General features: G+C 32.2%; 1 protein-coding gene across 1 annotated transcript; it reads left to right on the top strand.

Annotated features, from left to right (window-relative positions):
- Nucleotides 1-11,477: 11,477 nt before the first annotated feature.
- LOC129287730 (uncharacterized) lies at nucleotides 11,478-14,463 on the top strand. Its single transcript, XM_054923960.1, has 2 exons — nucleotides 11,478-12,397; nucleotides 14,103-14,463. The coding sequence occupies exon 1, from the start codon at nucleotides 11,497-11,499 to the stop codon at nucleotides 12,274-12,276; it is 780 nt and encodes a 259-aa protein (XP_054779935.1). The 5' UTR covers nucleotides 11,478-11,496; the 3' UTR covers nucleotides 12,277-12,397; nucleotides 14,103-14,463.
- Nucleotides 14,464-23,292: the final 8,829 nt, after the last annotated feature.

The following is a 23,292-nucleotide window of genomic DNA, read 5'->3' on the forward strand; positions in this document are numbered from 1 at the left end:
CCAAATTTTAACATTAATAATCTCTAACAAACACTTATTATACTCAAATCAGAGTTTTAAAATAATGCAAAAACTTGAAAATCACATAGGACACAAAACATTGAGTTTTGAAACTCAAAACTACAGAAAATGTGACATGCACGGTGGCTCACTCGTCTCTGTGCTATGAGCGGTAGTGTGAGATGCCATCGTTGTAGCACATTGCACGCATTTGACATATATCAGCTGTCAATTTGATAACACAGGGAGTGAACTTTAAACGCATCCTAAATCTCTGTCTGATGTCTGATTGAGGTGGTTTTGGTGTTTACACGAAGTTTTCTCCAGCTCTAACTAATGGCACAAGTTTCATAGTTAAATTCATTTTCTATAAAAAGTTGGATATCAAAACCTAATTTACCACTTTTTCACAAAAATCTCACAATAATAGTGCCCCAACTCAACCACAAGTACTAAAAGCCTATAGAACCTTTGACCATACTTAATAAACTCTAGCAGACTTGTGTAACACACCATACACAATTAAAAAAATATAAATCTCAAAATTACCACTCAACCCCAAATTCATAAAACATAAGGGGGATGGAAACTTTGCACAAAACTATCATTTTCATATCAAATCATTCAAAATACACATGTTCCTATTTGCATAAGTTTTTTAGCCCTATTCATGGGTTTACAACTGAAACTCATTAACTCAGGGCATAAAATACACAAGTTGTATGCTATAATAATACAAGTAATACAAAATATTATATGAAACTTAGTTGACAATTGCATTAACATTTATACATATAAAACAACAAGGAGAGGTATATAAACAGATTATTCTACAAATCCTATGCCTCAATGTGTTTTGCCCGACTCAGATTCAATGAGCTAGGCCTTGAAAATATTGAGAATTGAGGGGTGAGTACAACCACTCAGTAACCAAGTTTCACCTAATTTATATAGTTGCATATCAATTATAAACAAATGCAAATAGGCAAACATAATAAATCTATAGCGCATATGGTAAGCATAGTCATGGCTCACAATACTAACAATAATGTGGCCGAGCCTTAAGCACGAATAATCTCATTAAATGATAATGCACATATTAGGGTCACAATAATACTAACCCTGCATCCCTAACACATATTGAACCACAATAATACCAACCATATGGTCAAGTTTAAATGTATGATTAAATGCTAACCTTATAACCTCTTGTTACTTCAGATATGAAACTGATAGCTATCACATAGGTACGTATTTCACAAACTAACTTAGCCTTTCACTTTTGAGGATTTATTGGGCCAGGGTTAACTCACTCATTTATGTAATTTGGTTTCTCTCAATACTAATAATCATGGGGTGTCATAACCCTACCTAACCTCCTCATAAATTAGTGGAGACTGATTAGGTTTGAGTCCTTCATAGAATAAGTGAGATAGTCTCAAATTAACCATCGGAGACTGCTACCACCTGATTCCAATAGTTGGTGCCAAGGCGAGTTCCTGATTTTAATAGTCACTACCAATGCCATGTGGATTTACTAATTACGCCTCTCTTTAGGTGAACTCCCACCCATAATCATGCTATACACATGTCACGTATAAATGCAAATGTGACTTAATTCACAACCAATACAAATTCATATCAATCTCTCACTCTTAGTAGACCACAACCAATATATCACATGTAAAGTATTTTCAAAATATCACTTTCACTTCAACATGCCACCAACCAAAACATCAATCACAATAAATACCATGTAAGAGATTTCCCTTTTCGAAGCCATTTCACAAGTTCAACACATGGCCAAATTGCATCGTTAGTTTAAACCATCAACCATGTTACATAAATAAACAATTAATATTCAACTATAAAAATTAGGTCTCCCCCAGTTACCTCAAACCTTTGAAGGTCAAAGGTTTGCCCCTCACAACAAACACTCTCAATGCTTTAATTCTTTAAGCCCTAGCAGAGCTCTTTCGATTGTCCTTCGCTTCTCCTTTGTTTTTCTTTTGTTTTTTGTCAGTTTTCACATCTTATTCTTGCATATTTATCACATTGCGCTATAACGCATGTACCATACACCACCACATATGGCATAGAAAGGGGTCTTCATGTTTTTTCTGGCTCGTGCACTCTAGCACCTCGTGCATGTGCCATAACATGTGGCACAAAGCCTTTTCTCTTCATTTTTCTCCTTTTTTCATGCTCGGGTGGCTTGACCTTACTCCAGACTCAATTCTAGGGCTGAAACCACAACTTAAAACATCTGTTAACTCTCTATAACTACACACCACATTACTTTGCTTAATTAATCTCATTTACTCAACTAATTAGAGAATAAATTCTTTAAGATGTTATAGGACTCATCCGCCATAACCAACAACTCCATCTGCCTTGGCTGACACTTCTTGTGTCATATGTTGCAGCTGCCATCCATCGTGGCTAACCTATCATGACAACACAGCTATCATGATAACTTCTCGACCTAACTTTTAATATGCACAACTTTTAGGTCGAACCTCTAAATGAAGTGATCCAATTGTCTACACATAGATAATTAAACATACTAGCTAATGCTTTTGTTCTTATAACAATCTAATACCATATAGGAAATTTGGAAACTTAGGGTTAAAGCTACTCATTTATTGTTCACAAATTATTAACCAATTATCCAACCCTAACCCTACAAGAACATACAATTAAATTCCATGATCTTAAATAGACATGCTTAATAAATTACAAGCATTCAAATTGTCACACATTGACAAATTACCACCCAAGAGCATAAATTAAGATGGATCCAATATTAAAACCTTTCAAACATGCCATAGTTGGATTCAGTATTTTAAACCATTCAAACCACTATCAACATACACTTGCATCATTTCCTTGACTCTATAAAAAAATCATGCTAGGGTTTTAAAACCACCATATGAACCAAGAAACACAAAAAACACTTAAATTAACATTTAGGCTATAATGCAATAATAAAGTAGCTCAATAATCCATATAACCCCTAGGTTGGAAATAAAATATTCAAATTACACATACCAATACTAGAGGCATTACATCATGAGTTAAGTGTCTCTAGCTTCCCCAATGCCCTTACTCGGTGTCTCTCTTAAAAAATATTGAACAATTGGGAGTGAGATATAAAATCTTGTAACCAAGATACATAAATTCAAGCATATTTAAGGTGGCAAGTAAGAGTATACACAGGACAAATTCACATTTAATAATCAATAGATGCTCAACATATATGACAATGATGTTTATTATGCATAATCATATATCTAACCTTATTACTCTTCGTATATCTTATGACCAAATCCAAGTACTATTAAACATACAGGACTAATCTGTATAACCAAATTAGCTCTAATCTCCTATTGTGAGAGGTTATCTGGCCAAACGTTTCCATGCTCACTCTTAAACCATAAATTCTCCCTTTTGAATCACAAAGGTGTTATAGCTGTCTAACCCACATTGTCTCTCATAGGAACCTAGTGATACTGCGCATTGTGCCAAACCTATGGTATTTCCCATATAATAGTGACAATATTAAATACTTTTAATTATCAATATGCCAACCACTGTGTGCAACTCTTAGTAGTGCCACATCACGTGTGTTGTTATCGCCTTACTCTCACTTGGGTGAACTCCCACCCATTTATGATCATGCAATATCCTCTCATATTTTATGACATGCTTTTATTCACATTCAAACTTTACATAGCCATGTAATCACACTTGCTGATTAAATAGAAAAAAATTCATACTCATGCCTAATGAAATATCATAGTCATTACTCATAACCTTAATAGACTTAACTCATTATTAACTCTCATATTTATCTAGCCATGTTCACATACTCATACTTAATATCATACTATTTAGCTATTCATTCGCTTACATACATACATGTATCCAAACATGAAATTCAACCATCCATACAAACAAACATGCTCATATCATCTTATCTTAGTTCATGCCATAAACATTCAAGCTCATAAATGCAAATAACAAACATACTAGAATTTAACTCCTGGTTACTTCAACTTCTGATTTACCAAACCAAGAGTACACTTGAGTTGCCACCAAATCCTCTAATCAAGCACAAAAACTCTAATAAAAGTCAATCTACAATAATTATCATTAGATGTTATTAGTGACTAATTGTCATTAATTAGCCCTTAATCATAATTAAGACCTAAAACTCCTATTGGCGTCATTAATCATAAACAACCCTATTTCTAGTTTCCGTTAGTTTATTTGACCTCTCATGAGCTTTATTATCATTGTTAAACTAGCTCATTAATTAAACTTTGATTACTTGGTATTGGGATTAATCTTAAACCCATTAGTTTAAACTTTGATTACTTAGTAATGGGATTAATCGTAAACCCATTATGAACTTCATTAAACATTCCTATTAACATAACCCATTGATTAAACACTTAGATCAACATTAAATAATTTAAAAGAAGTCAAAGACTAGGTGAAATCAACATCCATTTTTGGACTCCTCCACTAATAATCCTAAAACATCAAGAAAAATAGACTAGAGAGGAGTCGGAAGGAGTAGAGAGACCTACCCAAACAATTTCAAGCCCCAAATTACTCCTAATAAATGCCAAGATCAAGGCCTAGTAGTGCCTCTTTGTCCCTCTCTTGAACTCCCTCTCAATCTCTATTTTTTATCTATTTTGTGAGTCCAAAATTTAAAATCTTGATGTATCCGCCACAACACATTGTGCCATTTGCCATAGTGGATGATATTGTAAAATCTTCCTTTTAAACACAGTTAATACTCCAAATCCATGAAATATTAAGAGATTAACTTAAAAGAGGATTATCAAGTTTGAAATTTTAAATAAAGAGGTCCCAAGTTTTCATAATTTAAAAATGAGTCAAATCTATTTATTAACTCTTTAATTAGAGTAAAAACAAGTTATGAAAGTCCTCAAAGGAGTGAAAGAAGTTGAAAACCTCACTTTGTTGGAAAATAGAGTAATGCGCCATGGCTTGTGTACTCTGTGTCATGGCTTAGTGCTTTTTGTACAACATGCTGTTACATGTTGCACGTTTTCTAGACAGTTGATTTTGCTATCATTTACTCAGCAAAATCAAGTAACTTTCAGCTTGCTCCATTTCTTTGTCTGACATCTGAATAACATAATCTAGGTGTCGATGGAAAGCTCTTTCTATCAACTAGCTAATAGCACGGGTTTTACTTCCAAACAAGTCACACTAAGAAGTTGGACACCCAAACACAACTTTATTACTTTTCTCAACTTTTACAACTAAAAAGGGTGTCCAAAACCCCATACAAATGTCAAAAACTTTTTCTAACACTCAAATCATATTCATTGGACTTAGAACTACTTGTACTACACATCACAATTAGACAAAACACTAATATAACACAATTTCACTCATCAACCCCTTAATGCCAAAAATAGAAACGAGAGGTAATTTTATTGTATTGCATTCAAAATCAATCATATCATACTTAAACAATTTTCCTACATTTACACTAATATTTTAGCCCTATCAATATTTACAACTTTTCATAAACCATATCCCAGGTCTAAAATACTCTCATACATCATAAATCATTATATAGTGCAAGTGTAAAATGAACAATGCATCCTACTTGGCAATATGAAATCTATTACACAAAATAAAGAGGCATACACTAGGAATATATAGATTTCTAAGCCTCCGAAGCTTTCTCCCTCTCTATACTTAAGCTAGAGCTTGTAAAATATTAGAGAGGAGGGTGAATCTAGCCACTCAATAATCAAAGTAGACCAACCCTATGCAGTTGTATATCAATTGAAGTAAACACATAGATGTGAAAATAGATTTTTCTTAAAACATATATTAACACATAATTGCATATGTATCACAACACAACATTTATCAATCCATTCATTTCTACTTAATCTCATAGTGCATAGCCATAAAACACTCAGACATATTACCATGACCTAATACATTGAAAAGACTTGCCATAACTCATTTATGTGACATGTCATACAATCATATAAGCATGATTAAACTATCCTTATATCCTTCTTATTTCCTCCGACTGAAACCATTGACTATAACACTGAGCAGGGCTCTATCTATGTAACTGGACTACCCAAACTCACTAATTATGAGGTGTGATCTAGCTAAAGATTATAGTGCTCACTCTCGGATCACGGTTTTCCCTCCTCTCAAATCTTTAGAGTGTTATATACCCTAAGCTAATCTCCTCAATAAACTGGTGGAGATAGCTAGGTTCTAATCCCTCGACAAACTGTGGGATAAAGCTATCCTCTTGTGCATAGGAAGGCAGCCAAATATACTATATGAATTTTAACTATTCCTCTCCCTAGGACAACTTTCGCCCACTGATCATGCCATGTACGATGCTCAATCAATATTCATAGATTTCATTTTCAAATCAACACATTGGTCTCATAACTATGCGCTACCCAAGTGAGCATCAAATCTCATTATCTTCACATTTATCACATATATTACTCATTTTCAATCATAGCACATTCATCATTATCATTCTCAATCATTAATTACTCATTTTAATGTTACCATGCAACTTTGAATTTTACTTTACAATAACGTTCACATATTTATTTCAAACCAAAGCAATTACATAATCACATGGCTTCATTCCATGTTACACATATTCACAAATCATAAATTCACAAGATAAATACATATTCCACATTATATTACAATTAACATACAACTATCCAAAGCAAGGTAACTCCGATTACCTTAAACCTTTGAGAGTCAAAGGTTTTCTCCTATAATATTTTAGCTTCCAAGCATGACTTCTCAAGCTGAAATGGTGCCCAAATGCTCAATCCACAATCCATAAATTTTTAATCTCATCAACATTGTCAGGAGCAAGGTTTCAATTCTCACACTTTTACTTCTAGAATATTTAATGCCTATGTTTCTCACTTTTGGGCTTAATCATTAAGTTTATTAACTCTCTTTAGTCTCCAATAACATTAATGAGCCTTTAAACTCCTATTAGTGATATTACAAGTCTTCCAACAACCCTCATTAATGTCATTTATAAATATTAATGACATTTACCAATGAAAGATGTCAAAACTCATTAATTCTAGGTTTAAATACTCGAATCAACTCCTATTAACTCTATTTGAATCAACAAATTCTAATCCATAACCTATATCGACTAAAAATCATCTCCCATTATTAAACCTTAACTAAAAACTCTATAAATATGAAAGGGATAAGGAGGAATGGAGTGTATGATACTTATCTTAGGTGTTTCTAGCTCCAAAATGTCTCAATTACCCTTTAAAAATGAACCTTAGTAGAGCTTCTTGCTGGTCCTTCATTTCTTCCCTTTTCTCCTCTTCAGTTTTCTTGTAGTTCGCAACTAATATTCTGTAGAAAAGGGCTGTGTGCCATAGTGAATGGCACAAAAAGGTCCCCTCTTGCTTCAGTTGTTGTTTATGTTTTGTGACGAATGTATTTAACACTACGACGTGTGGCACAAACACGCTTCCTTCACATTTTCTCCTCCTTTCAATGCCCGGGTGGCTCAATTTCACTTCAAATTCATAATTAGGGCTAAAACACAACCAAAAATTAATCATAGACTTTTTTGGCCACATAGTACATCAATTTACTTAATTATCATAATCAAGCTTAATTGATCCCTTAGTAATTCAAGGATTGCAATTTGGAAAATTGCAAATACAGAGCAAGAAACCCTAAGTTAGCCCCTTTAATTAAGCCCAAGGTGGCCCAAGAACACTTATGGTTTTTTTTAGTTCCCATATAGAGTTCAATATACACTACAATACTTTTGCTTTATAACAACAATTCAAAATTGTTGCTATAACTTTAAAAACTGTTGTCTTTGACTTTAGGCAACATTTTTCAACTGTTGTATATTCCCAATGTTACCTATTATCTAAATTTTAGGCAACACTTAGCAAAAACTGTTGCCTTAAAATATAACAATAAGTAATAGTTTTCATGTCAATCTATTGCAATAGTTTTGAACTATTGCCTTTCTATAAGAATAGGCAATAATTAAGAATTGTTGCACAAACTTAAAATAGGTAAAATTTAATATTTCTTCTCCTACCTAGGATTTGAACCTTGGACCTCTTGGATATAAGTCTAGCCTTTAACCATTCTTCCAACATTACTATTATGTTATTTGTTACAAAATATTATTGATAGATATAATTTTTAAAGTAACTTTTGAATTAATTTAAGAAATGAAATATTAAATTAATTAAATAATAAATAAAGTAATAAGAATATGTTAAAAATTGGATAAAAATGAAATTAAATAGCTTTTTTTATATAGGTAAACAATAGGCAACAACTCTTAAGTGTTGTGAAAAGGAACATTTAAAAACAACATTTATTTTTTTATTGCCTATTGAAATAGGGGATAGTTTTCAAATATTGCAAAAAAAAAAAAAGAAGTTTTATAGGCAACAGTCAATAGTTAACAATTATAACCTATTCCATTTTAAAGTACAGTTTTCAATTGTTGCCAAATAAATGTTGCTTAGAGTGATAATCAATAGCAACGTATATGAAACTGTTGCTTATTCATGTATTAGGCAACACTTTTAGAACTGTTGCAAACTTATTGCTAGAAGTCAAAAACGTAGTGATAATTGACCCAACAGCCATCTATCCACACTAATTAACCCAATAAAGACTTCAATTAACTAATTTAATCCCTTAATTATTTTAATTTATCCTATTTTATATTTTAGAATGCTACAAAAAAGTGTCATCTCATCATAACTGTATTTTATTAGCTCCAAATTAATTTTTTATGCAACAGCATAAAAACTAAATTACAAAAAAGTAACCAACATCTTTTTATATATTACAATAATATAATAATAATACTTTCCTTTGGGCTTGTTTATTCTTTTTAATATTTCAGGGACGAATCAAAGCTCGTTCAAAACATTATCAGCCATGTTATGCAAAACATTAGTGTCAAGTGTCCAAGTTCACGGGCAGTAGCAGGTCTTGTTGGAATTGATGAAAATTGTGCCAGGATAGAAAGGTTATTAGAGAAAGATCCAAAAATTAGAATTTGCGGGATGGGCAGCATAGGCAAAACAACCATGGCTGGGGCTTTATTTTTCAAACTCTCCTCCCAATTTGAGAGGAGTTGTTTTTTGGAGAATTTAAGAGAAAATGTGAAAAACTGTGGATTGACATATTTCATGATAAACTTTTCTCTGAGTTTTGGAAGCTAGAAAGTTCTTATAATAGGCCACTTTATGTTGATGAAGGTTCTTACATCATGCAAATACTAAGTCATAATAAAGTTTTCATAGTGCTTGATGATATTAACAATAGGAAACAATTAGAGTATTTAGCTCTGTATTGTAATTACTTGAAACTTGGCAGTAAAATCATCATTACAACAAGGCATAAGCAATTGCTTAACATTGTAGGAGTTAAAATATATGAGGCCTAGCCTTTGAGTGATCACAAATCTACAGAGCTTTTCAATCTCAAAGCCTTCAACACATACCATCCAGAAATTGGATATGAATTCCTATCAAAAAGGATTGTTGATTATGCAAAAGGCATCCCATTAGTTTTGGTAGTTTTAGCTTCATTTCTTTCTTCAAAAACTCTAAAGGAATGGGATAGTGCATTGTCAAAACTAAAGAAGGGTCCCCATGAAGAAATTCTAGAAGTGTTTAAATTGAGCTTTGATGGCTTAGATTATGAAGAGAAGGAAATGTTTTTAGATATGCATGCTTCTTGAAAGATGAACACAAAGAACATGTAATAGCACTATTTCAGAGCTATGGCTTTGATGCAACAATTGGCTTGACAGCCCTTGAGGATAAAGAACTTGTAAATATTGATAACAATATACGGGTGCAAATGCATGATTTGATTCAAGCCATGGGTTGGAAAATTGTTCGTCAAGAGTGTATGGAAGATCCTGGAAGACGTAGTCGATTATGGAATCCTTATGAGATCTATGACGTATTAAAATATAATCGGGTAAGAAAAAAAACCGCTTTTCATTTCCAACAAGAAATCTAATAATAAGTGAAAATAATTGCTAATATATTGTAATTTACTTATTTGAATTTTTGTTTTATGCAGGGAACTAATGCTATTAAAGGCATAATTGTAAATTTATCTCAAGTTGGAGATATGCATTTGAATGTCAATACTTTTAAAAAAAATGACTAATTTAAGGTTTCTCAAACTCTATTCACCTACATCTAGAGGTGAAAGTTCGTGCATTATTGATAAAGGACCCAACTTATTCCCCAATTCATTGAGGTATCTTCGATAGGACAATTTTCCCATGAAGTCAATGGTTGCTATAGTCTCAAAGAATTTTCATTGTCATCTGAGAAACTCGGAAGTTTATACTTGGAAAATACAGGCATCGAAATATTGGGCTCACCGGTTGGGCATCTCAAATATCTTTCAATGTTCTCCCTTAATGGCTCAAAGTTAAAAAATCTTCCAGTGAAAACATTTCATTGCTTGGCACATCTTACAGATCTTCGCCTTTATAATTGTGGAGAAATGATTGACAAATCGAAGTTACTTATCCTATTTCGCGCCTTGACATCCCTAAGAAATATTACATTGGATGGGAGTTCTAAATTAACTAAACTTCCCAAAAATGTAAAGCGCCTCCAGTGGCTGGAAAAGCTTTCGTTAAGGAATTGCACGAGCCTTCAATCTTTACCAAGGCTTCCACGATCCCTTGAAAAGTTAGATGCCGCCAATTGCTCATCATTGAAGATTTGGTTGCCTCAGAAGATAATGCAAGGTTTAATGCACCCTTCAATTGGCTATCTCAGAAATCTTAGAAAGCTTAATCTTTCTGGTTGCCAACAATGCCTACTCCCTGAATACATGGACTTCTTATCATCATTAGAATCATTGAAACTTGAAGGGATTGATGTAAAGAGCTTGCCTACGACCATCAAGCATCTTCTAAACCTAAAATACATTGACTTGACCAATTGTCAGAGTCTTTGTTCTCTACCAGAACTTCCACCATTCATTCAACAAGTTAAAGCTACCAATTGCATATTACTGGAGACTGGAGTCCCTTCAATAACTTATACACAACAATTAAACTTCTTGTATCTAGAGAATTGCTCAAAATTGGATGAGCAATCTCTTTCCAATCTTGCAGAATGTGCTTATTTCTCATTGAAACGAAGGGCATATACAAATGAGAGAGGCGGTGTTTGTTACCCAGGACAAAATGTTGCATAGCCGTTTAAAGATAATCTCACAACCGAGGCTTCCAACTTCATAACTATTGAACTTCCCTCCCCTGCCAACAACTTGGCGGGCTTCATTGTCTACTCTCTTCTTCCACAATTCATCCCAGAGCAAAGCGCTCAGAACCACTTGGAATGTCAAATTTTTTATCAAGATGGTATGAAGGGTCCAAGATTGATATTTGACATGAGTTGCACAGAACTTAATTCGCACCACGTTTTTCTATGGTGTGATTATGCCGTCTTCACAAAATATGAAGACATCAAATATAACCCAAAGATTTCGTTTGAGTTCTCTGTTACGTACAGCGATGGTGTTCTCAGGATAACAAGAAATGATTGCTCGATCCAAGCTTGTGGAGTTTGTCCAATATATGCCTCAGAGTATCATAGCTTCCTTGAACAAAAGAAATTGATGGGTACTCGAAAAAAGACGACGGAAATTATGGAATTTGCTAGGTTCTCACTCAAGCGAGAAAAGCGTGGCCACTTTGAAACAAGTATTATTCCAAAGTGGTTTGCCCACCAAAGATCGGAAACAGAGTCATCATGTATAAGGATAAGTGTTCAGTTGCTTCCGGGTGATGAAACCAGCAGTATATGGTGGGGTTTCATTTTCTGCTTTTATATTCCTCAATTCTCCTTAAAGGAAAGGGATCGAAGTCACTCAAGATCTGCTTGCTACTGGGAGGATAGGTTTTATAAAGAAGGCCCAAAGGGATGGCATTATTCAATGATAAAATGGAACTCGGATAATGTTTTCCTATGGTATGATCCCTTCTTTAATGAATCTGTGATAGATTTTGTTGAAAGAAAAGGCTCAATGCCTAAATCTGAAATATTCAAGCAAGTGCTTACTTTTGAATTTGAGTTTGGGGATTGCTTGATCAAAGAATGTGGATTCCGTCTAATGTATGAATCAGAATACAAACAGTTCCTTCAAGAAAATAAAATGAAGTTGGAGTAAACTACAGGAAAAAAGATGCCCCGAACTCGAAATATTGATGAGACCAGCAACTCCCTTCTTCAAAGAGACGTCTTCAATGCCTTTAACCTGAGTTCTGTGTATGATTGCTTACCTTAATCAGGTATGTGTCTCACTTCAATACTCTTAAACTGTAACATTTCAGTGCCTGCTTGGATGCAAAAAATAATTAATTATTTTGGGTAAAATCATGGTCTGGGTAAAAAATACCCAAACACCCGTGTTTGCTCATAATCAATTATTTGACTCAAAACCAAGTTTTGGCTTAAATTGAGGAGCGGTTTTTGAATTTCAATTTTCCTGTTATGAGCATTTTATTATTTGCTAGAAATACCCACCTGCCAAATATACCCTTGAACATTATTATCTTTCAGTAATGCCAGACTCTTTGATTTTCTTTTCAGTGTGAAAATAAATTTTTTGTTTCTGTCAAATATATGCTTTCACGTCTTATATGAACATGCCAAAATTCTCAGATTTTATTTATTTATTTAGTGCTAGGTGTTACTTGATCAATAAGGTATTTTTTATACAAGGATGATCCTTAACTAGAGTAGAAAACATAGATGTGTTAACTGTGTTTTCAATTTTGCCATCATATGCATTTATTATAGATGTGTTAACTATGTTTTCAATTTTGCCATCATATGCATTTATTATTATTTTTTACACCAATTAAATTATCAATATGCCTCCTACTATTTGATAATTTCTCTCTAGTAAATCTATGCACAGCTTATCCTCCACCCATCTCCTACTTCTGTTCCGCCATCCCAAGCTCTCATTCTTAAGCCTCCTACAACAATATGAGGTTTTGATATTATAATATAATACCAAGACTCCAACTATCAATAAAATATTATATTATAATGTTAATTATTGAAATTATGAATGATCCTTCTATTTTTAATATTATTTTTAAATAAAATTTTCATAATTAATTAGGTATATAAGTTAAATAATATATTTTCCTTGTTAAATAAAGTTGAACAAATTTAATAACATTATATACAACTTTATCAACATTTTAATTTTCAAAAGCAATGTTCTTTATTGTAATTTTTATATCTAAAATTGATTCTAACTAAATCATTCAAACATCTTTAATTTTATCAAAATTAATTTCAAAAAAATAGTGTCCAAACATGATCACATTATAATATAATCGATTATAATCAAAATCAATCATGTTAATCAATTTTTTTATAATCAAATTATACTCAACTGAAATCCAAATGAGCCCTCAATCATGGTTAATTAATTAGCTTTAATGAATGATTATTTGTTAATTAAAAAAGAAATCTAATGTTATAATTTTTTTATTTAAAATTATTTTCAAATCAATCTTCTAATCTTGTAACGATATCCAAGAAATCCTTACTTGATATCAAGTTGTTTAAGTGATCTTTGAATGATATTTAAAAAAAATTAGAAAATTAAATTTTTTATAAGTCAAAGATGTTAATTAATTATCTTTTTTAACAACAGTAAAGTTAATTAATTTTATTTTACTCTATAGTTAGGTCTTGATCATATGGTTAGACGCAAAACCATCTTTTAGTGGAAGTTTCAAGTGTAAGTCTTTCATTTTTTTTTTTTTTCAATGATACTTCTATGTACATTGAACACGAAACGCGAAGTAAAATGGCATGGCTTCGTTATCAAAATGTTCTTTTTCAAGTGAAAGGGAAATAAACATAGAGTGTATGTTCCTATTTAATTAGTGTTCTTGTTATATAAATGTGTTGCTTTAACTTCTTAATTTTATGTTTTACGCAATGATTTTTACTTTTTGTCTTGTTCAAAAGGGACGATTCAGATTTCATTCAAGGAATTGTCAGTGATGTTGAAAAAAAGTTGGATCAAATGTATCCAAGTACATCAAAAGATTGCGTTGGCACTGATGAAATTATTAAACCCCTTGCGGAGTTGCTGGAAAAGTACTGCAAGGTTGGAATTCGGGACAGGGAAACCAACAATGGCCAAGGCTGTATTTGCCAGATTATCTTCTCGGAATCAAAGTTGCTGCCTTCTTGAAAGCACAAGGGAAAAATCAGACAAGTATGGATTAGAACATGTACGCATGACTCTTGTCTCAGAGCTACTAGTGAAAGGATATAAGCGTAGGAACTCATCAAGACCTCCAGGAGATGCATTTGTCACCAGAGGGCTCAGCAATAACAAAGCATTCATTGTGCTTGATGATGTAAATAATTTTGACCAACTGGATGATCTGGATAAAGTATGTTATTGCTTGAGACAACACAGTAAAGTTACATCAAGAAATAGGAAGTGCCTGTTTGGATAAGGAGAAAACGCGCGTTTTGAATTCAAAATCAATTTTTTCTGTCAATTTATCTAAACAGTCGAAAATGATCAAAAATTGATTATGGGCCAAAATGCACGTTTTTCCAGAAGCTCCCTCCATCCGCTTTCTGCCAAAAGTTTGTCAAAAACGTTGGGAAAAATTACAAAAACAAGCCCAGGAAAAAATTACAAAGAAAGCATATAATTTAATAAAAATAAAATTAAACTCTCTTCTTTTTCTTTTTTTCCTTAATAAAATTTAAATTTTATATATTTAAAAAATTAATATTTGATATTTAAAAATTAAATTATATAGTAATTTATATAGTTAAAAATTAATTTTGATTAAATTATTCAAATATCTTCAATTCTGTTAAAATTAATTTTAAAAAAACAGTATCCAAACAGATTACGTTATAACATAATCAATTATGATTAAAATCTACCACTTAATCAATTATTTTTATAATCTATTATACCCAACTGAAATCCAAACGGACCCGAAATTGTTTTGTGGAAGAGGTTATCAAGTATATGAGGCCAAGGGATTGAGTTCTAACAATACCCTTGAAATTTTCAAACGCGAGGCCTTTGGATCAGACCATTCAGGACATGGATATGAATATCAACAACTCATAGAAGAGTTTGTAGATTATACTAAACACAATACCCTAGCTTTGAAAGTCTTGGGTTCACTTCTTCACTCTGAAAATGTGGAAGTATGGGATTGTTTATTGGAAACTTAAAGAGGACTCCCAATGATCGTATTCAGCGGGTTTTAAAATTGAGTTACATTGGATTAGATGATAAAGAGAAGCAAATGTTTTTAGACATTGCATGTTTTTTGAAGGGTGAAAATGTAAAATTTGTTAGAGAACATTTAGAGAGCTATGAATTCTATCCAACTAGCAGCATGCAGACTCTTTTAGATAAGGCTCTTCTTGTTATTATGGATGGGAAAGTTGGGATGCATGACTTGATATAAGAAATGGGTTTAAAAATTGTTTGAAGGGAGAGTGAAAAAAAAAAAAACCTGGAAGACGCAGCAAATTATGGGATCCTAGAGAAATCTATGATGTATTGAAAAATGGTGAGGTAGGAATTAGATACCTTTAATTACTCTTTTTTTTTTTTCAGAAGAATTGTCACCTTATGGCTTAGTTTAGTATCCTTCTAAATTTTGTAAACTTTTGTAATTTTTAGGGAACAGAAGAAGTTGAAGGCATAAAATTGGACATGTCTCAAATTAGAGATTTACCTTTAACTGCATATGCCTTTAAAGGAATGACGAACATAAGAACTCTCAAATTTTATTCACCAAGATCTGATTGGTCACACAATGTGCATATTCCAATAGGTCTTAAGTCGATTTCAAGTAGAATAAGGTACTTTCAATGGGATGGATGCCCAGGGAAGTCCATGCCATCAAATTTTTCTGCTGAGCATCTTATTGAACTTATAACGGCATCGAGCCATGTCCAATCACTCTGGGCAGAAGTGCAGGTACATATATATGTCTGTGTGTGTGTGTCTATATATTAAAATTAAAATTTAAGATATTTCCTGTTTAATATTTGTATTTTTTTAATTGTTCCAGGATCTTGTGAATTTAAGAAGATTAAATCTTCAAGGTTTTTGGAACTTGAGGGAGTTACCTGATTTCTCTAAGGCTCATAATCTTGAAAGCGTAGATCTGAACTTGTGTGTTATGTTGTCTAATGTTCATCCCTCGTTCTTATCTCTTCACAGTTTGGTTTCTTTGAATTTATTTGGCTACCAAAGCCTTAAGTGCCTCAAAAGTGAGACTCATCTAAGATCTCTCAAAGAACTCGACATTTTTGGCTGCTCTGATCTTGAGGAATTCTCCATCTCTTCAGCAGAACTAACAGAGTTAGATTTAACAGGAACTGGAGCAAAAATATTGTCCCCATCAATTGGGCGTTGTAGAAAGCTTAAATCACTCCAACTTGATGGTTCAAAATTGAAGAATCTTCCCATACAGGATTTAGGCAGCCTAAGATCTCTTGAATGTTCAAGGATTTACAGCCATATAATTGACAATGACAAGCTCCAAATGCTATTTGATGCCTCACAATACTGTATACAAAATCCGGCTTTTCCCAACTGCTATAACTTAACTGAGCTCCCAGACAATATCAGGCAACTCTCAAGACTGCAAGTGCTTGATTTAAGAGGATGCAAGAATCTTCAATATTTGCCGGAGCTTCCACCGACCACCATCCCTTGAATTCTTAGATGCCGCTGATTGCACATCACTTTCAATCAACTCTTTTCCAATGCATTCCTTCTCAATTGAACACCTTAGAAATCTCAAAAGTCTCCATCGCAATGCTTCAAGTCTTGGGAATCTTCAACTGACAGAGTTGTCTTGTTTTAGATTTCTTGTGGTACTTCGTCTTCGCAAATGCAGTCACTCAGTAGATGAAGCAAAGCTAAATATTCTAGTTGATGCCTTGCGACTGTTCGAAAAGCTACACTTGGAGGAATGGTCAAACTTAACTGAACTCCCAGACAATATCAGGCATCTTTCAGAGCTTCAATATCTTGCTTTAGAAGACTGCATTAGCCTTCAGTCTCTACCAGAACTCAGTCCCTTAGAAACTTGATTGCCTATAATTGCACATCATTGGAGACAGTATCTACATCAACAATTTCAGGCACGTTAAAGAAACATGGCAAAAGAATCTTTTCATTGATTAACTGTGTGAAATTAGAGTCGCATTTGCTTGGTGCCATAAGAAAACAAGTGGAGCTGTCATTGAAGCAAGCTGTGCATAATAAGGAAGATGTTACAATATATTACCCGGGGAAGAAGGTCCCCAAATGGTTTGGGGATAATCGGACACCAAAGAATTCAGTAACCATGGAACTCTCCTTAGATTCTGACAATTTGTTGGGGGTTGTATTCTGCTGTGTCATTCCTCAGTTTATCTCAAAGAAGGAATGTGAGGGGTCCGCCCTCTGTTTTACAGTGTCGATGATGATGAAGAAATGGAAACATTTTGGCTTTTTAAACCAGAAGATGCAAAATTTACTCCAGGTAATGTTTTGTTGAAGAGTGATGCAGAACTGTCTGAGTTGATATTGAAGAGAATTGAAGGGAGTAGAAGAAATCATGATGCCTCCACTTGTAACCGTAAGCTTTCGTTCAAATTCTCTTTCGGTAATCATCATAACTTCATCAAAGAGTGTGGAGTATACCCGATATATGCCTCAGATTGTCACAGCAACTGTCAACCAGGGAAATGGACATGGAGATATTTATAAGAACAACAATACAACATCTGCTAGAACCAGTTCTTCAATAACGCTGGCAATTTCATGTTCATGGAATCAAAGTCTTCCTTCCATTGCTTTTGGAGGAAAACATAAGAGAGAGAGTTGCAGAACCTAAAGCGAAGGGAAGAGGAACTACTTTTGATTCTGATAGAGCTGGAAAATTTATCAAAACATATGAGAGGTAATTGAGGGGGAGACAAGGGTCAGAGAGGAAAGATCCAGCTGTTTAAAGTTATCGTACTAAGGGTCCTGATAATGGGGAGTAAGTAATGATGCTTGTAGAGTGGCTATAGACTCGGCGTAGAAGCTAGAGTTACTTTTGGGTTGCTTTAATATTTTACTTTGTTTTGGGAGGGACTCATTGAGAATGTTTGAGTGAAGACACAAGTGACGAGAGTCCTGGTGTACCCAATATACGCCTCAGGCTCAGAGTATCACAATTTTGATGGGCTTGGGGATTGCCTACAGATTAGTGCAGCTCCAACTCCAAGTGCTGAGGTTGGTTCAGAACAACGGCACCAGCTGGAAGCTGTGGCAGAGAGCAGTGATCTACAAGGGAATTCGGAGCTGAATTTGCGTGCCCAGCCAGGACTCATGTGCCATTTTCTAGATATTTGTTCCTTCCTTCATTCCATATTCAAAATAAACAAAGGAGGCGCCTGCATGAATGATGAGGAAGAAGGAACTCTAACCCCGTGAAAAGGAGTTGCATGCTCTGGGAAATGAATGATCACGAAGATATTTGTTCCTGCTTTTGCTTAATTGGTATCTCATTTTGCCTCCTCCATTAGGCTTCTTTGTGGTCCATGCAAATTTATTGATTTTGGTACTCTCCTTTGCTCTAACAACGATTACGTACCGGCGATTGTGAACTATGAGAGGTTTGCGGATAGTGAATGTTAAAATGAAGCTTTTTGCGTGCGGATAATGAAATGAAAAGTTAATAATGGTAAAATATCTACGTTATGTTTCAAGAAAGGATTAGATTACTTTTTACTATGACTAATAACTTATATCAGTTATTCGATGTCCTTTTTGTAAAATGAACGCACTCAATCTGTCCCTTTTGACTTTGTTTCCATCACCACGTCTTTCTTCAGAGGACTCAAATGCTACTCTTTTTCTTACGCCTATCTTTCTTTGCTTCAGAAGTAATATGGAAAATGATTTGAAAGAGAAGAAAGAACTCAACGACAAAACAATATCAACTGAGCATGTGTCGCTGTTGCAGCCTTCAAAATGCTCTTTTATATTAATAAAATGATGTGAATTAACATGGAAGGGTACACGGAAGCAATCTTTGTCAAAAAAAAAAAAGTTACTTCAAAAACACAATAAAAAGAAGGGTGATAACAATCATTTGTTCATATTATTTTAATATTATTACTCCTAATTTTTGACACTTTTTAAGGGTATTTTGTACATAGTATAAGCATTTAAAATCATTAGGGTTAATTTTGTAATTTCTAGAACTTTTGGGGGCAAAAGTTCAAATTTTTTAAACTTTAGGGGCAAACTGTAATTTTTGAAACCAATTTCTGAAAAATAAAAAAATTATTATTTGCTAATTTTTAATTCTTCATTAATCCTATGAGTTTAAGTTGAGTTAATTCAACTCAAATTGTGAGTAATTCATTAAAATATCATTTAAAATACACACGTTTTATACTTTAATTATACTTTTAAGAAACTTTGGAAACGTACTAGGTTTAGTTTTTGTAATCAAGAACTCTAAGAAAAATTTTCATAACTAAATTTATCTTCTAATATTTCATTTAATTACTTTAATTCACTTCACACATTTTTATAATTTACACTTAAATTGGATGAATTTGCAAGACACATAAATTATTTGTGTACAATTTGTTATTTAATGAGTTCATTATGTGTTTTAGATTATAGGAAGCTCTTGAATGATGATGATAGCCCTTTGCATGAAATTGAAGCCCTTAGATGAGCTATTTTAAATATTAAAATGTCACAAATAATTTATGAAATCTCAAAAAAACTAAAGGATAGTCATGACAATTTCATCTTGCAATTTCAATTCCCATTTTTTTATTTTGTTATGCATTTTTCTATCATCTCTATCATGTTATTTTTGAATTTCTTCTTCCATTTTTAGACTATTAAATGTCTTCTACTTCCATTTATTATCATTTAAAAAATTCAGTACCAAAATTTATGGCCATATATGAAATACCATGTAAAAGGACCCTTATATCCACACAAGGCTTACATTACTTTAAGGCACTTGGTGGCATGATTTCTAGCCATTAAATTATCTAAATGAGCCTTAAACACTCCCAAAACATCATAATTTCATGCTTCACAATGATAGCTCCCTCATTTACAATTTTTTACTCATCTCCCACCTCCATTCATCTTTATCTTTTTTCTCAAAAACACTCATGAATCCATGAACCTTTTTTACCGTTTCTCTACCTTAAACCCATCCATTTCACTAGCCAACCCATCATTCAACTTCCCTAATAGTTCACACCATAACCCACTAAAAAAAACCATCATCTACTCCATTTCCATCTTGCTAAATAGCAAGGTTTTCATTCATAGTGATTTTTGAAGTTGGTCAACAAGGAGAGGCTATGGGGATGCTAATGAGGAGTGACTAGTTTTGTCTTCTCTTCCTAGGATGCATAGAGGAACTTTCTTTGATCTTTTGGATTTTGGGAATTTCTCTTATCTCTTTCCTATTTTTTAATTCCTTAAATTTTGATACTTATGACATGATAATGACAATGATTATTGGAATTGATCTTTATGATATTTGGTTAAGTATTATATGAGGTTATTGTGTTATTTATTTGTCAATTGAGGTATTGTCATAGTAATTTTGGTATTGTCCAAATCTTTATTTTATTTAATCCCTTGTTGCATTTTATTTTTAGTCACCTATTGTGAGCTTGTGAGTCATAGTTGTGCACTAAGCACACTTGAAGTTAGCTAATCATTTTCTTAATCAATTTAAAATTTCATTTGGTTAAGGCAAGGGTTGAAATTAATAATTAACTTCATAATCAATTGGTCATTTTTAAACATAATTTAAGAGCTAATTTAGAGTTCTAGTTTATCTAAAGAACTTATGAATGCTAAACTTCTAGTGGTTACCAAGATGACTTTAAAATTAATTGGGGTTAAAAAGAAGTTAATTAGATTGAGCAAGGATCAAAGAGGGAGTTTATGTGATTAGGAAGACTATCAATTTGTATTTTAATCACAAATCAATTCATTTTTCAAATCTAACCAATCTTTAAAAACAATATCAAAAAAATTAGTTTTCATTTAATATTTGCTTATTTAATTTTTAATCAATCAAAACCAATTATATTGCTACTATTCTTGGTAGATTTAAACAATTTTGAGATTTAATTTTAATCAACTCCACAAAAAATTCCACCTAGTTTACTTTCTATATATATTAGGGTGTTCTTTAATTTAATTTGAGTGCTTAAATGATTAATGCACATCAAAAGTCATATTGTAGTTATTCACATGTTGTTTGGTCAAACACTTGGTGGCTTTCTCATCGAAGCAAACAATATTAATTGAAATACCATTTGTTATCTATGTAGAGTTTCAAAGTGACTCGGATATCAGCAAAGGGAAGAAGCTTCCGTAACTATTCGACTTGCTCCAGCTACTGACAATATAATGGGTTTTAGATTTTGCTTTGCTCTATCAAGAGGTCCTTTTGCTCAATCTCACACCTCTCTCAACTGAAAATTGTGCCTATTTAATGTCAGCAAGGACAATGATTTGGAACTAGTTCTCTTATCATAACTTTGAATTGAATTCTAATTTGTTCTTTGTCCATTAACAAATCTTTTTTCCCCACCTTAGCTGTCTGTTTTGCACTATTTGCACCACCCCAATTGGGCCTAATAACAGACTGCTGAAAAACTCCTGGGGTTTAGCAAAATGTTAGCTTTTTAAGTACATTAATGATAATTAATAAAGATCTTAAAATTATGAAATTCTAGAAAAAGACCGTGGTTATTAGTTAGGATAGAAATTTTTTGATTGAATTTTTTTCCGTACTCATCTTTCAAATTTTTAGTATTCATATTTAATACTTCAGAATTATTATTATCTACTTTTTAATTCAGCTTTTCAATTATTTTTTTCTAAGAATTTATCTAAAAATAATATAAACATTTTTTTTATAGAGTAGGACTTTAGATTCATAATTGATTTTGACAAATAAAATGATATTAAAATATTTTTAAGAAAATCATGATTTTATGTTCATAATGTATTTTAACATATAATAAGAGTGTTTTGATATTTTTAAGAAAATCATAATTTTAGATTCATAATTAATTTTAGCATGTGTAATAGAAATTTTTAGATATACTTGTAAAAAGCTATGTTTTTAGCCTCCAAAATTCATTATTTTAACCATCCAAACATGCACTAGATTTGTAATATTTGGATAAATATTTTGTATAGTACTTCCTCCGATCCTGTGCATTAGGCATTTTTTAAAGTATAATTTAATCCACTTTATAAATTACTAATTGATAAAATTATTTTGTTTTAAATTAAAATTTTTAAATTACCCTTGAAAAGTAAAAAAAAATGAGACAAAAAAAAATATTATATGGTTCGATTATTTTTATTTTTAATTTGAGGATTATGTTTAGAATTTAATTATTTTTATTTTTTATACTTTTGTCATATTAATATTAATAAAGTTGATAGAAATACTTTATAAATAGGAGCAGAGAAAATGTTTAGGTAATTGTTATTTAACTATTTTTCTCTATACGTACCAACCAACTTGGCCCAAAAAAATGAGAGAATGACAAGGAAATTTTAAAAAAATTAATTAATTTAAATTAGGTCACAAGTATTAAGCTTCAAAAATTTGTAAGTTCATCTCTTAATTTTACAATTAAATTATAATAAATTTATAATTTATTTTTTAAATTTTAATATGATTAAAGAATAAAAAAATTTATTTTTTTATTAAAATTTAAAATATAAATTATAAATTCATCATAATAAAATTATAAAATTAAGAAGTTGAGTTATAAATTTTTAAATTTTGATATTTAAACTTAATTTAAATTAAAAAATAAAACCTCTGTACCACTCCCCCCAAAAGAAATACCCGTGAGCTGACGAAAATTGCACGTCGGCCGCCTTACATTACGTTGCTTTCCAAATCCAGAGTCAACATCAAGAATTTCAAAAGTCAACTTTTCCATCTGACTCATATAGATATATATATATATATATAAAACTTTTCCATCTAATCTAAGGATTATAATTTCTTCTTAAAGATTAACGTAGAAGCAATTTTATTAAGAAACTATTGATATCGTCATTAAAATTTTTTATCTACAATCAATAAATCAATATGACTCT

This window comes from Prosopis cineraria, unplaced genomic scaffold, assembly GCF_029017545.1.
Source record: "Prosopis cineraria cultivar Desert tree isolate PC_DT_omini unplaced genomic scaffold, ASM2901754v1 PC12, whole genome shotgun sequence".
Lineage (NCBI taxonomy): Eukaryota > Viridiplantae > Streptophyta > Magnoliopsida > Fabales > Fabaceae > Prosopis > Prosopis cineraria.

Coding starts and splice junctions, on each gene's coding strand:
- LOC129287730 (XM_054923960.1), top strand. CDS start 11,497: ATGAGTTGCACAGAACTTAATTCGCACCACGTTTTTCTATGGTGTGAT.